This window comes from Lissotriton helveticus, chromosome 6 (genome assembly GCF_964261635.1).
Source record: "Lissotriton helveticus chromosome 6, aLisHel1.1, whole genome shotgun sequence".
Taxonomy (NCBI): domain Eukaryota; kingdom Metazoa; phylum Chordata; class Amphibia; order Caudata; family Salamandridae; genus Lissotriton; species Lissotriton helveticus.
The window spans coordinates 1,393,279,593-1,393,293,698 of NC_136067.1; the positions used below are offsets into that span (position 1 = coordinate 1,393,279,593).

The 14,106-nt window shown below is 48.9% G+C and overlaps 1 protein-coding gene across 1 annotated transcript in view; it reads left to right on the forward strand.

Moving 5' to 3' along the window:
• SLC22A3 (solute carrier family 22 member 3) overlaps nt 1–14,106 on the forward strand; it is an 858,705-nt gene that overhangs the window by 487,183 nt on the left and 357,416 nt on the right. The window contains exon 3 of the mRNA XM_078649172.1: nt 11,765–11,919. Coding sequence (XP_078505298.1) covers nt 11,765–11,919 — 155 coding nt within the window. The remainder of the gene's footprint in view (nt 1–11,764; nt 11,920–14,106) is intronic.

Below are 14,106 nucleotides of genomic sequence, written 5' to 3' on the forward strand. Positions count from 1 at the left end.
GGGGGGGGGGGCTGGGTGTTATGTTTGTTATCCTAGTTTCCTGTCAGTTTACAATGGAGATGCGAAGTTTGGTATGTGTGGCATCACAGTGTCATAATGCATCTTTCTGTGAAGGTGGTTTGGTCACTGTGTGCTTATAAACCACTCTTTTAGAAAGTGGCTGAGTTTTGTGCTCTGAGCATTTCTGTGTGTCTCTGAAATGTGGATTGTCTTTCTGGAACTGAAAGGTGACAGGAGCTGGGAGAGGTCTTGACCCCGGAAGGTGTTGAGATGGCACCAGGCTGCCCTGCATTTAGAGAATAGGGGGAGGAAAAGCCCGGGAGGTGAAAAGGCCTGGGCTGGTGCTATGAACCAATTGACTCATCTCCTGCTGAGTGATTAAGGATCCAGACCCCCAGTATTAATGGGAGAGAGGTGACACTGGGAGGGAGACACCCAGAACTGATTTAAGGAGGGATCAGGGACCACTGAGCACATACAAACTTCACAGACATTAAGGGGTATAACTATGAGAGCTGAAACCCCTTAACATTGGAATGAAACAGAGATGGATTCAGACTGTAAAGGCCTGGACCCATTCTGTGGTCAAGAGGAACATCTGCTAAAGAATGAGCAACTGAAGAGACTGCTGTGGATAGACCAATCCTTGCTTCGTGATCTGGGGCTGGTCTGCAGTTTGCTGTTCTAACTAAGGAAGAGGCTGTTGGGACTGTGCTTGGAGGCGCTGGGTCCCCCTGCTTGAAGAAGACCGTGCTTTGTGCTGTGTCTTGTAACCCCAAGCGCCTGAGGTGAGCTGGCTCCCTGTTTGGAAACATAGGAATATAAAGGTTTCCAGAGAAGACTTTGAGATACGCCGTGGGTGTGTGTGCTCTGTCTAGCCTGAGACCCCCGCAAGTTATTCCCTGTGATATTGGGCACCTGGAGTTCCAAGTGAAACTCGGACGTGCTGGGTGCGTGTCGTGGTACAGCCCGGGTGTTGGTGATGAGCGCCTGGGCCTCATGTGCACCAAAGGAAGAAGCGAGACTCTGACGCGCAGTGTGCGTGTCCTGGTGCATCCAGGGCATTGGTGAGGAGTGCCTGGACATTGTGTGCACCAACAGAGAAAGTGAGTCTCGGACGTGCTAGGTGCGTGTCGTGGTGCCGCCCGGGTGCTGGTGAAGAGTGCCGGGGTCTCGTAGGCACCAAAAGAAGAAGTGAGTCTCCTGTAAGAGTGTGCTTCATGGTGTAGCCAGGGCGTTGGTGAAGAGCTCCTCGAGATCATGTGCACCGGGAGAAGAGGAGAGGCTCGAACGCGCAGGGTGCGTGTTGAGGTGCAAGCAGAGCGTTGGTGAAGAGCGCCTGATCGTCGTGGGAAGAGGCGAGTCTTGGATGTGTGGTGTGTGGTGTGTGTGTCGAAGTGCAACCCGAGGTGCTGGTGAGGAGTGCGGGGTGAGGGTGTACACTGAAGTGAAGTAAAGTCTCCACAGTGCTGAGGGTGGGTCTCGGTGTGGACTGAGACCGCCGGAGTGAGGGACAAGTCAGTGGGGCTCTTGGAGTCAATCAGCAACGCCCCGGACCGGCAGACACAGAAGAACTGAGTCGCCGGCCTGAGTCCGTTGCAGCCCGTGACTGAGTTCTGGATTAAGGCCCAAGTCGCTGACGTCGGGGAGGAGAGTGGGATCGCGCCCCAACAGGTAATGTGGATCAACACCTGGGGTGGGCTGTGGGCCCGGAGGGACACTCTCTCGGCCTCCCGCTTCAGTCAGCTATGCGAGCCGTTACTTTAGCTCCGATCATGGCCCATGCTGACCCAAGAGGGGGCAGTACTGGGGCCAGAGTGGGAAACAGTACTTTGTGTGACATCATTTGATCCATATCAAGGGCACTGTAACTGAGCACATAAACTGTCGTATTACACTTTGCATTATTGCTGCTAACGAACTAACGAACTAACGAACTATCGAACTGTTGTATGACGCTTAACCTCATGTGTGCCTGGCGAACTTTAAGCTTTATGCGTTACGCACTGGGGTATTTCTCCCTTGCATATTACTTGATTGTAACGTGGCGCATTGCATTATTTCTTCAGTGCACAGTATCTGAGTATAATGTGGCACAGTGTGTTGTTTCTGCATTGCACCGTACAGGATTGTAGCGTGACGCATTGCTTTGTTTCTTCTTGGTACAGGGCATGCTGGTGGTGAGACGCATTGCATTATTCCGTCATTTGCAAAGTACACGACTGTGGCGCTACGTATGGCATTGTTTCTCTGTTGCACAGTATAAGAGAATATCGTTACGCATTGCAGTATTGTTTCCTTTTTGCAATGTGTGTGATTCTAGCAATATGACATTCCTAACATTTTGGGAAATGGTTAGAAGTGAACTTAACTGATGGTTAGAAGCGGTGGTTGGGATTAGAACCTACCAACCCACCGGAAAGAATACTACCCATTCTTATATGTTGATTTTTGTATCGTGTGGTCGTATCGTATAATTGCTTATATAAAGATTATACTCATTTTATCAATACTCGTGTGGAGTCAATTTGTGATGACATGATGGGGTTACTGTGAGCGTGGTTGCAATACTGAACACTCGTGTCTCGGAGATAATCCTGGCTGATCGTGCCAAGCTACTAAGGGGGTGAGCTGGGCTATCTCAGACGGTGTCCTTACTTAGCCTAACGTTGAAGCGTGGGGTCGGGGACGCACGCCTCCAGCAATTGGTGGTGGTGGTAAGCGACAGGGACCTCCACTTCCAACAATAGTGATTGGGGAAATTCAAAGCACAGTGAGTCTCCTGTAAGAAAGATAAATGGGCGCTGTGCATGGCAATGTAGGACAACACTTGTTGTCCTTTTCGGGGATTAGTCAGGACTCTAACGTACCAGGTCACGCACCTCAGTGTTAGTGCCCCTGTCCTTCTAGTAGATGGAATCATTTGAGCCATAATATGAGAAGCAGTAGTGTAGGCATGTGAGTATTAAAACCGTACATGGATTGTGGTAAAATCAGTGAGAAAGAAATAGCAAGAATAACATTACAGAACATTTTGAAACCCATACCCCCAACCTACACCGGATAGCAAAGAAACAGTGTCTGGCGAACCCCTGGTAACCCAAAAAAACAAGGAAAAGCAATCAAGTAGAGTACTCCTGGGGGGAGGCAACTAACCGTGGGCGTAGTAGCGCTATGCATAGCTACGCGAAGTGCACTTCGCACTAGGCGAGCTATGCGTAGCACTACGCAAACTGCGTAGTTTGCTGTTCGCAATGATTGCACAGTGCCGGATGCTTGTCCGCACTGTGCAATCATGGCAAACCTCATCTTGCACAGTACAAGCGGTCGTTTTCTGCCGCTCGAGTAGATTTTTACTCGCGCAACAGCTTTCTCAACGTGGACTGGTAGTTTCTCATAGCGAGCGGTCGCGAGCATACGCGACCACTCGCAATGAGAAACCTGACCTCCCCGCATTAAGAATCTCGCCAGGAGGTTTATTTTCCACGCTCGTGATCTCCAACTTGATGTTGCTGATCGCGAACGAGTAAAAAGTCTCGCCGGGATGTCATTTTGCTCGCTCATGGTCGCCAACTTGACGTTGAGGACTGCGAGCAAGCAAAAAATGCCCGCTACACGTTTTTGCACTGTGCTATGTGCAATTCGCATAGCGCGTAGTTGTGCAAACTATGCAAATTAAGCATGGTAGCGTAGTTTTCCGCCCAGGCCTAGAGGCAACACTCTAAGGAGAGCCAGGTGGAGCACTGATGCTGGGCACAGTAGTCAGCTCTGCATCCAAAACAGCAGTAGGCAGTGGGGCTCAGCAGTGTGGTGACAAGCATGAGCCAGCAAGAGGGAGGTTCACAGTTCCACTAGATCACGGAGGAGAGGAGAGGTGGATCCCTTACTGCCAGGCGATCTGGATCCCAAATTGTGCTGTTTACCAAAGCTCACAGCTTTAGAGTGAGAGTCAAAAGGTGATATTTGTCATTGAATTGGATTCGTAGCCATGCAGGTTACAACATGTCATATTGTACGTTAGCTTTCTGAAGTGTATGTTTAACGTCAGAGAATTTACGGCGGCCCCCTGCACAATTGGAGTGAAATCAGGAAAAAAAAAGATACAGTCATCCCCTGGTATTGTACCTGCTCTCTTTCAAGGGCAAGACGTAGAACAGTGTCCTGGCCACGATCGTTGAGGAGTTCCACGATGATCAAATGGGGTGGGGTGCCAGGTCCTGGTCTCAGGCCAAGGGTTCTGTGGGCTCTCTCAATCGCGGATGTGGACGCCAAAGGGACCCTTGAATACGTGCTCCACAAAAGTGTGCATACAGCCAGTTTTAGTACATTCTGCTATTCCAGCAATGAGAATGTTATTTTGACGCGAGTGCGCCTCCATGTCCTCAGCTTCAGCAGCCACCGTCTTGAGGAGTCTGTTTATCTTCTTGATGTGCTTGTTGGTCATGGGGCTGGTGTCTTCAAGGTCGTATACACTTTGTTCTGCGGCACTGAGCTACGTTTAATTCTGGTCAAGACACCAGTGCATGCTCTCCAACCAAGCCGAGAGTATGTAGAGACGAGAGCCAATAGAGTTGAAGCCAGCTCTCAGTTCAGCCATGGTAGCCGCAGTGCCCTCTAATGCCGGCGCGTCAGCCGTAGATGATCCCAGGGCATCTCCCTGGGGGTCCTAAGCCTCCCCACGCTGAGGGGTCTTGGCAGAGTCAAAAGTCAGTGGGCACTGTTTGGGGTCGTTGAGCCCCATTGGAAGCAGAAGTATCCGGGGCCAAGCACTAATGCTACTGTGGGAGAGGAACAGAGGGTGCCAGGCAGGTAAAGCGAGGCCTTACATCGATAGGTCACTGTCAAATGGAGTAGGTAGGGGGTAGGCAATCCACTATGTAAGATAGCAGTCTCATAAAATATAGGCGCATCCATGTGTGGAGAGACAGCCAGTAGTACCTATGACTAGGAAATCAGGGGGCGTGGAAATCACACAGGGCTCTGTCTGACAGAAGCATACACGAAAGCAGGGTGGCAGGCCGGGTCTGATAAAGCAATGATTGCGTAGATGGTGATCCTATTCCCCCAAGCAATTGCCTGGACTGTGCTCACAGTGGTAACAGGCAGATGCGGAGCAGCGAGGGACATAGATGCAAAGGCAGAAACAGTGTTCATACGATATGGCTCATGCGGCCTTGTCTGATGCGGACCCAGTGGCTTGAGGAGCCCGCTGAGCCATAGAGGACCAGAGAGGTGCTGCGTGCAGTGAGGCAGGCAATGCAAACCACTCACTGCTGCAGTCCAGAGCCTCATGTCCCCGAGCAGAGGGGTGCCCACCATCATCAATCACGAGCACCCACAGTAAGGTCAGGCAGGAGTAAGGCAGAGTGGCAGCTCGACCTCAATTAACAGACAGCCGCCATACGCGATCACAGCCCCGCCCTCAGGCCCGCCCGCAACCCCTGTTATTGCGGGGCCTCCGAGGGCCACATCAGGCTGCAACCACAGCAGGTCTGCCAGCAGTGACCAGAGCGGATTGCCGCATCGCAGGAGTCAGAGCATGCCAATTCCTCCGGTATTGGTGCGATCAAGAGCCAGGAGTTGAGGGTAGGCTGTTAAATGGTGGCGGGCTCTCCAGAGCTTCAAGGCCAAACGGTCATCTTGGTCCTCGGCCTCGCCATAGCCCCACATGGTTTAGTTTGACAATGTCTGTTTTATGAGTAAACAGAAGCGCCCCTTTTCGCACAGAGGTGTGAAAGTCTGTTAGAAATTGGGTTCCTGGTTGACTGGGATATAAGGCCTGGTTAAGCAGTAACAACAATCCTCATCAGGTTAAGGCACAAGCCCACCCTAAATTAATCTGTGCTCACCTTCTGACAGCTGGGGACAGAGCAGTCAGGCTTAACGTTTGTGTCAATGGTTAAAGTATTTGTTCAACACTTCAAACAGTAAAACAGTGAAAATACCACGCAAAAAGATTCCACATCAGGTTAGAACAATAGAGTTTGATTTTATAAATACAATTAGACTAAAGCAACAAAAATCCAATAAGTAGAATCAGAGTTATGAATTTTTTAACAATAAACTGTAAAATAGCACTTAAAAGCATAACTGGGGATGTGTGGTCACACCGGACCAGGTCAAATGCAAATGTTCAGACACAGTCCCAGTCCCAGATTAGTCCTGCTGAAATTTGACCTGCTTAAGTTTTGACAGAAGCAAGGAGAGGGTCTCTGCCGATGGTTGGTGGGGCACGAAGAGCAGGCTGGGCATCGCAAATGAGCGGTCTGGTGCCTCATGGTGGCGATCCATGTCAGTGAATGATGCTTGCTGTGTGAAGAGACCAACTTGCAGCGGCTTGCGCTGCTTCTATGTGTGAGCTGTGCGATTCCGGAGTGAACGGCCCGTTCGTGAAGAGCCCAAAAGCATGACTTAAAGAGCTTAAAAACTACTTACAAGTGCCCAGGACCTGAGAGGCGCCTCTTGGGGTTCAGGAGCTCATTGAAGAGAGGTCCATTAGTTGTGGAGAGCTGTTATATCCATGAGGATAAGATCAGGAGGCCATAAGACTAGCCCTTTGAGTTACTCTGGGGTCCGAGGTTCAAGATGGGTTGCAGGTCCAGTACTCCCTCTTCAGGCAAGAGGAAATCAGGCAGCAGGTCAGTACAGCAAGGCTGCAGTTCCTTCTGAGCAGCAGCCCAGCATAGTGACTGTCCTTTCAGCAGCAAACCAATCCTTCTTCCTGGCAGAGTATCCATAAGACAGAGGTGTACTGAGGTGGTGCTTTTCAGAGGTCCAGTATTTATACCCAGTTTGGCCTTTGAAGTGGGAGGAGGCCTTTGAAGTGTACAGAGGTACTGCCCTTCCTGCCCTGGCTCCAGGCTAACTACAGGGGGTATGGAGCCCTTTGTGTATGGACAGGGCACAGCCTATTTAGGTGTAAGTGAGGCTGGGTCTAGTTTCATTCTCCCATCCTGCTAGGATAGCTAATCTCCGATTGTGTGTGGCTGTCTAGGAGAAATACACAAAGCCCAACTGTCACCCACCCCAAACATGTGACCAGAGACAGGCAGTAGGGGCCAAATGGCTAATGTAAGAAAATGCCAACTTTCTAAAAGTGGCATTTTCAGAACTGTAATTTAAAATCTGACTTCAACATAAATTAGTATTTTAAATTAAGATTTCAGAGAAACCAAACTTGGAGGTTTTATCTCTTCCCAATTGGAAATGACACTTATATAATGTAATAAGGTAATCCCAATGTTATCCTATGGGAGAGATAGGCCTTGCTGTAGTTAAAAACGACTTTGAGAGCTTTTCCCTACAGGGCATGAAAAACTTAAAACTATCTCATAGAAGCATCAAGCATCAATTCTGTGAATTCCAAATAGCGAAAAATAACGAATAGCAACTAAGAATTCGCAGAATGGGATGCAACATGAAAATCGCTAATAATTTGCAATTCGCACCCTGCCGCAATCGCCAAATGCGACTTCGCAGAAATCCTTCAAAAATTGCAAATCCGGCTGTATCCAGCACCCAAATTGCGAATTCGCAAATACCGATTTTGCAAATAGCGATCTTTCACATTGCGAGATCGCAAAAACGTTAGGTCGCATTTGGAAAACAATGATGACATCACTACCAGGAAGTAGCCTGCTACATGCATCATTCAGAGCACTGAGCTGGATACAGGAGGAGGCAGAGAACTGAGCACCAGGAGCCACACCCTGCAGTGCCCATACAGGAGTAGAAATCAATCCACAATGTCCCAGAAAGCTGCAGGATCACGTGAGAAAGCACGCAAGCGCAAGATAAAGTTCAGTGAGAAGGAACTTGAGTACCTCATTGAAGGAGTGAGCAGGGACCATGACCAACTGTTTGGGAAGCTGTCCTGGAAGGTGCCCGAGGCAACCAGGAGGCGCATCTGGGTGCGCTTCAAGGCAAAGGTGAACGCTGTGGGAGTCACCCACCGGTCCATCGATGATTTAAAAAAGAGGTGGTACGACCTCAGAGGCCGTGCCAAGGAGCGAATAGCTGAGAGACTGGGGGAGAGATCGGCTACAGGAGGGGGAGACCCCACAGTCCCTGAAAACACCCCCGTGGAGGACCTAGTAGAGGACACCATACACCCTGAAGCCTGCTTGGGCGTCACCCTACTGGACACCTCCCGCACCACACACCAATCTCAAGGTAAGAGACATGCTACTGCGACCCGGTACACTAACAATGACCATGCCCGCAGTGCAATCCATATTTGTGAGCACAGTATTCCAGCCCCTGCTCCTCCCAAACGCCCAAATGCATAGTGGAACCTGTAGTGTGTAAAGGTGCCTTGATAGGCAAACACAGCCAGATTAGTAAAGATGCACAGACCACTAAAGCCAGCTAGGGAATGCAGACATTAACCAATAGCGAGCCTGCATGCATGTTGCAATATTCCAGGTGTCTTCATCATACCAGTAATCATGCACTCATTCACATCACAGGTGCAGCGGATACTGACACGTCCGACAGTGACATCCTCCACATCGCGGAGACACCTGAAGAGACGGAGGGGGAGAGGCAGCATGCACCTGCACCGACACCCAGGGCCACCCCTGCAGCTACAGCCGGAGCACAACAGCACGTCCTGGCACATAAGGCAGTGGAGCAGACCCTACCACCACCCAGGAGGCAGACACAAACCACAGCAAGTGTCCTGGCCCACGCCAGCAGCAGGTCAAGGCAGCAGCGCTCCGTGCAGCCATGGAGCAACACGCACACAACTTGGGCGTGGGCATTGCGGCTCAGATGCTGCGTGTGCACCGCAAACAGGCACAGTACATGGCAGCAATGCAGCTGCATCTGTACAAAACAGCACGCAATGTCAGTCTCCTCACAGAGAGTGTGCAGGAACTGACCACAGCGGTGAGGGAGAGCAACCAGCTGATGGTAGCGCAGCAGGACTTCACCCGCAGACGCCACAGGCAGCTGCTCACACGGCTGTCATCCTACACCCGTTCAAATCACCTGATCGGGAATACCACATCCCAGCTCTCGAGAAGATCATTGGCCATGCAAATCCAGATGGTCCAATGCTGTGCGGACGTAGCAAGGGCCATGGAGCAGATCACCAATGCTGTGGAGCACCAACAGGCGACAGACCATAGCAATGCAAGTGGGGGGGGGGGTGATGCCAGCGAAGGGGCATCTAGCCTCAGCAGCCTGTCTGTGCCGGTGCAAACAGACAGGAGGCGCAGTGCCCGGCCCAACACTGCAGCCCGACAGAACCAGCCTAACGTGGAGGGTGAGAGGCGACAGGGTGCGCGCTGCAGGAGGCGCTAGTTACTTTACATTTCGGGCTGAGGCGTGGTGAGGCAACCATGCACACCAGCTCAGGTTAGATGACCTGGACGTATGAAAACTGTACCCTTATTTGTTGCTGATGGAAGCACATTGAGACTGTGTGAAATAAACACAAGCTTTATTTTGAAAACAAATCATCCTCATGTCAATCTTTGATGTGGCTTGCATGAGTGCAGTGTTGTGTGAGGGGTATGGATGCACTAGAAATAGTTCTCTGTGATGTGCGTGTGGCGCCTGTGGCCTTCAGCAGGATTCTCCCCGTGTGCATGATCCACATGTGAAAGTGGCAGGTTGTCCCCCTCCGACTCACTACCAGACACCTCAACAGGTATCCTCCGCTTGGTGGCAATATAGTGAAGCATGGCGCACACGGCCCTGATGCCGCAGCAGATCTCGGGCCGGTATTTGAGGGCCCCGCCAGTCTTGTGGAGGATGCGGAATCTACTCTTTAACATGCCAAATATTCTCTCTATCACATTTCTGGTGTGTATATGCGCAGCATTGTACCTCTGTTTCTGTGGTGTTGCTGGGTTGAGGTATGGGGTGAGGCGGTGTTCACGGAGGACGTAGGCGCTGTCACCTGAAGGGAGGAGCAGAGGGTCAGTGCCTGTTATGCGCGGCAACATGGTCTTAACATACTGTATGTGGGCATGTGTACTTACCTAAGAGATGTCACTCGCCAAATTCACCCCTGACCAAGCGGGTGTGTATGCCGCTGTGCCGGAAGATAAACGAATCATGCGTGCTCCCTGGGTATTGTCCCACAATGTCTGTAATGATGGTCTTCGCATTGCAGACCATCTGAATGTTGAGGAAGTGATATGACTTGCGGTTCCGGTACATGTATTCGGTCTCTGCGGGTGGACAGATGTGTATGTGGGTGCAGTCGATGCAGTCAATTACATGGGGGAAATGTGCGGTATGATAGAAGTCCAGTTTTGTTTGCATTAAATCCTGTTGGGTTGTTGGGAAGTTGATGTAGTGATGTATCCTGCTCAGCATGGCGTCCAGGAAACTCTGTAGTCAGCGTGAAAGTGTACGCTGGGATATACCCCCTGCATATGCGACTATCCCCTGGAAGCTGCCGGAGGCCAGAAGGTGCAGGCAGCACAGGACCTGGACATGGGTGGACACGGCATTGGTCCTCCGTGTTGGGTGCTGCATCAGGGGGTCAAGGTCTCTGATAAGATTCTTAATCATTGCCCCATTGAACCTGTATTTGGAGTAGATCTCCTCTTCAGTCTGTCCCAGTAGTGTAATCCGCAGCCGGAAGATGCGTTCATGGATCCTGCGTCTGTTCTGGACTGCAGCCTGGAGCCTCAGCCGCCTTGCCACGATGTAGAGACCTGCATTGTGACTTTCCTCATGCTCCTACTGAGTCTCCTTAAGTGTGTTTGATTTAGCCAACACCTGTTTGTTGTTTCCCCCAAATTTTTTTTTTGCCAATTTGACTTCATGGTTACCACCTGGTTTGGCTTCTCCTTAAACTGTGACTCGTATTTTACGAATTAGGGTATTTTCGCTATCTGCGATTGCTGATGCATGTGGATAGCGATTTATTTGCGAAATCCCTATTTGGCTGCAAATTCGCTATTCATTTTGCAAAATATGTGGGCAATCGGTTTTAAGGAATCGCACTGGGGGTTTCTACGGGTGTAGCGAATCTTTGTTTTGCGAATTCGTAAATTGTTGCTTTTCCACTTGATGCATTGCGGAAGTGGAATTTGCTATCGCAATCGCTGTTTCGCAGCGATTGCTATCGCAATTTCGCTTGATGCATCTATGCCTGTATCCCTTTTAAATGCATTGAACCCCGACTTCTGGGTTGTCCAGGGCTTACCTTAGGGCTGACTTATATGTGTAAAAAGGGAAGGATTGGGCCCGGCAAAAGGTTTATTTTGCCAAGTCGACATAGCAGTGTAAACTGAACACACAAGCTCTGCAATGGCAGGCCTGAGACATGGTTAAATGACTACTTAAGTGGGTGGCACAATCAGTGCTGCATTTCCACTAGTGGCATTTAATTTACAGTCCTGGGTACACTTAGTGCACTTTCTTAGGGACTTATAAGTACATTAAATATTCCACTTGGATATGAGCCAATATTACCATGATTAGAGGAGAGAGCACATGTACTTTAGCACTGGTAATGTGTTCAGAGTCCTATAGCCAACAAAAAAGAGGTCAGAAAATGTGGAGGAAGAAGGCAAATAGATTGGGGTGACCCTACAGAGAGGGCCGGTGTCCAAAAGAATAAAAACAATTGGGACATGGTTGGATTGTTGTCACGTTTGGTCATCTGCCTGATGAGTACTATGGGGAGATAGTCTTTTCACAGGCACGGCGTCCTGTAAGAAAATGTAATGTATCATTGTCGATGGTATTTAAAATGTCTGCAGTTTCATATTGTCATCAAGTTTTTTTCTTTTGTTGACAGGTATGGAAGAAAGGTGACATATCTTATCTCTTCCTTTGGTACGGGACTGTGTGGCATTATAGTGGCATTTGCACCAAATTTCTATGTATTTGTGATCTTTCGATTTCTGCAAGGAGTCTTTGCAAAAGGGACCTGGATGACCTGCTATGTTATTGGTAAGAACTTATTGATATATGGCAGAGGATTGTGGTTTGTGATACATTGTCTCTCCTTGTGAAGCCGATAAATGAGGAGCTCCTTATCTGAAACGTCAAGCTATAGAGAATGTCGTGTTTAGGGGACAGAGTAATGGTAAGTCTAAGGAGAAAAAAGTACAGCAATCGGTGTTTGATACAAGAAAGCATCTTTCTACGGAAAAAAAAATCTTTCCATGTAAAGTTATAGTCAATGGAAATTGCATTTTACAAAATATAGTAAATATGCCTTTCATCTGTTCCCTTTGTAGACCTGGCCTAACCACTTCCATGCATTGGACGGCCCCCGCCCGTCCGATGTCACGGTGGGCGTGTGCGTCAGGCGGCAGGGGGCCGTCCGATCTGCGCATGCGTGAAGTTCGCCCGCACCACGGCGGAATGTGTGCAGCGGGAAAGAGGATAGAGACAGCTTTAGCTGTTTTGTCAGCCACATGTTTAAAAAAAATATATTAATATAGATACATACATATTTTTATTCATACAGGGTCTTTTGGTCAGTGCTCTTCGTCCATTGGTCTGTTTGAGTTCAATGCACTTTTTTTCGCCCCCACCACAGCAGGACAATGGGTTAGGCCACTTCAGCCATTGGCTCTCTACTCTGTCTTTTTATGCACATCCGCTAAGGAGTAGTCCTCTTCTGTGCCAGGGCTAGTAGGCCATTCTGCTCTTAGTTCTACTTTCATTTCATAATTGTGTACTTTATTTTTTGCAGCAGATCATTTTTACTTATTATTTTGCAAACATTTTCAAGTCACCATTTAGTGAAAGCATCTTTATTTTTGCTTATTACGTTTACATCTTTAATACCTATCGTTTATGGGGGGAAAATAGCGTTGCAGTCATGCCACGCCCAGACCTATAGGCTTTGCAAACGCATGTCGAACCTCTGGTTGCAGTGCTAACAATACAACTAAACTTAATGTATGGTCTTGTGGAGATGGTGTACTTCCTTGCCCATCTATTTTGTCCTTAAGCAAAGAGGTAGGCAGCGGCCCTGCAAAACCGTGAGAAGTGGACTTCATCTTAAACCCAGTGCTTCATTCCATTTTGTAGGAAAAATCACAATGTTGTTGGGATAACCCAAGGAAAATAGTTTCTGTTCCCCAGAACAATGTAAACAGATCAGAAGTTGGTAAAATCTCGCTCTGCGTCATAACAGTCTAAGCGCCAGGATGCCCGGTGGTTGACAGTGATAGAGCTTTATAAGAATGTCTATACATACTTACATACCCGTTTGATGGTCAGGCGTGGATCCCGAAGGTTTAGAGGAGCTGAAACTAGTCAGAATCGCGGCATTTACTCAAACTTCCTTGACTGTCGGAATTTTAGATTTTCTCATGAAAGTATGAATGAAGCAGAATAAAACTCTATGGTTTCTGTTAGTTCTGCCTTGGGTGGAAATGTTCAGTTCCGGCCTAATGGAGACTGTGAGGTAATGAGGCGTGTTAAACAAGAGAGGTTGCGTTAAAGAGCATCCAGGCTGAGTGAAGGGCACGAGTGGGTGATGAGTGGGACATGGCGGACAATATCTGCACTGTGCAAGCCCTTTGTTGTGACCTCCTTGAGAGATAAATGAACCTCTCTCTCTGTCTGCTAGAGTTTCTCTGTATCCGGCCTCTAGAAGGACTGCATTTGTGAAGACCGAGCAGCAGCTGTGTCATACACACAAGCACTATTTAACAGCTTTTGCTTGGCTACCGCGTCCATGTTGCCAAGAATCACTGAAGAGATAAAAAAAAATATGTACTGCTGAGCTTTCCAGTTCCTCTTTCATGAACGAACCGCCAAGAGCTTTAGTCCATGACATTAACAGGAGTCCCGCTGTTACACGTCTCTTGTAAACAGATGTGTCTGCTGCAACCGCACAGATGGGCCACTAGCTGTGTGGCGAAATACCTCAGGCGCGGAGTCCGGTGAAATGATTAAAACTTGTTATGTTATGTTAAAATTATTTCTGGAGCGCACGTGTACCGATCGGTTTCATGGTGCTAAATCTAGGAGTATTCGAAACCTGGTGAGACTATTCATATGCCTGAACAAAAAGCCATGTCTTAAGGAGTCTCCTGAATATAAGTAGTTCTGTGCAGGATCTGATACCGAGGGGAGAAGGTCTTCCAAAAGTGGGGGGCCAACACATCAAACCTACTG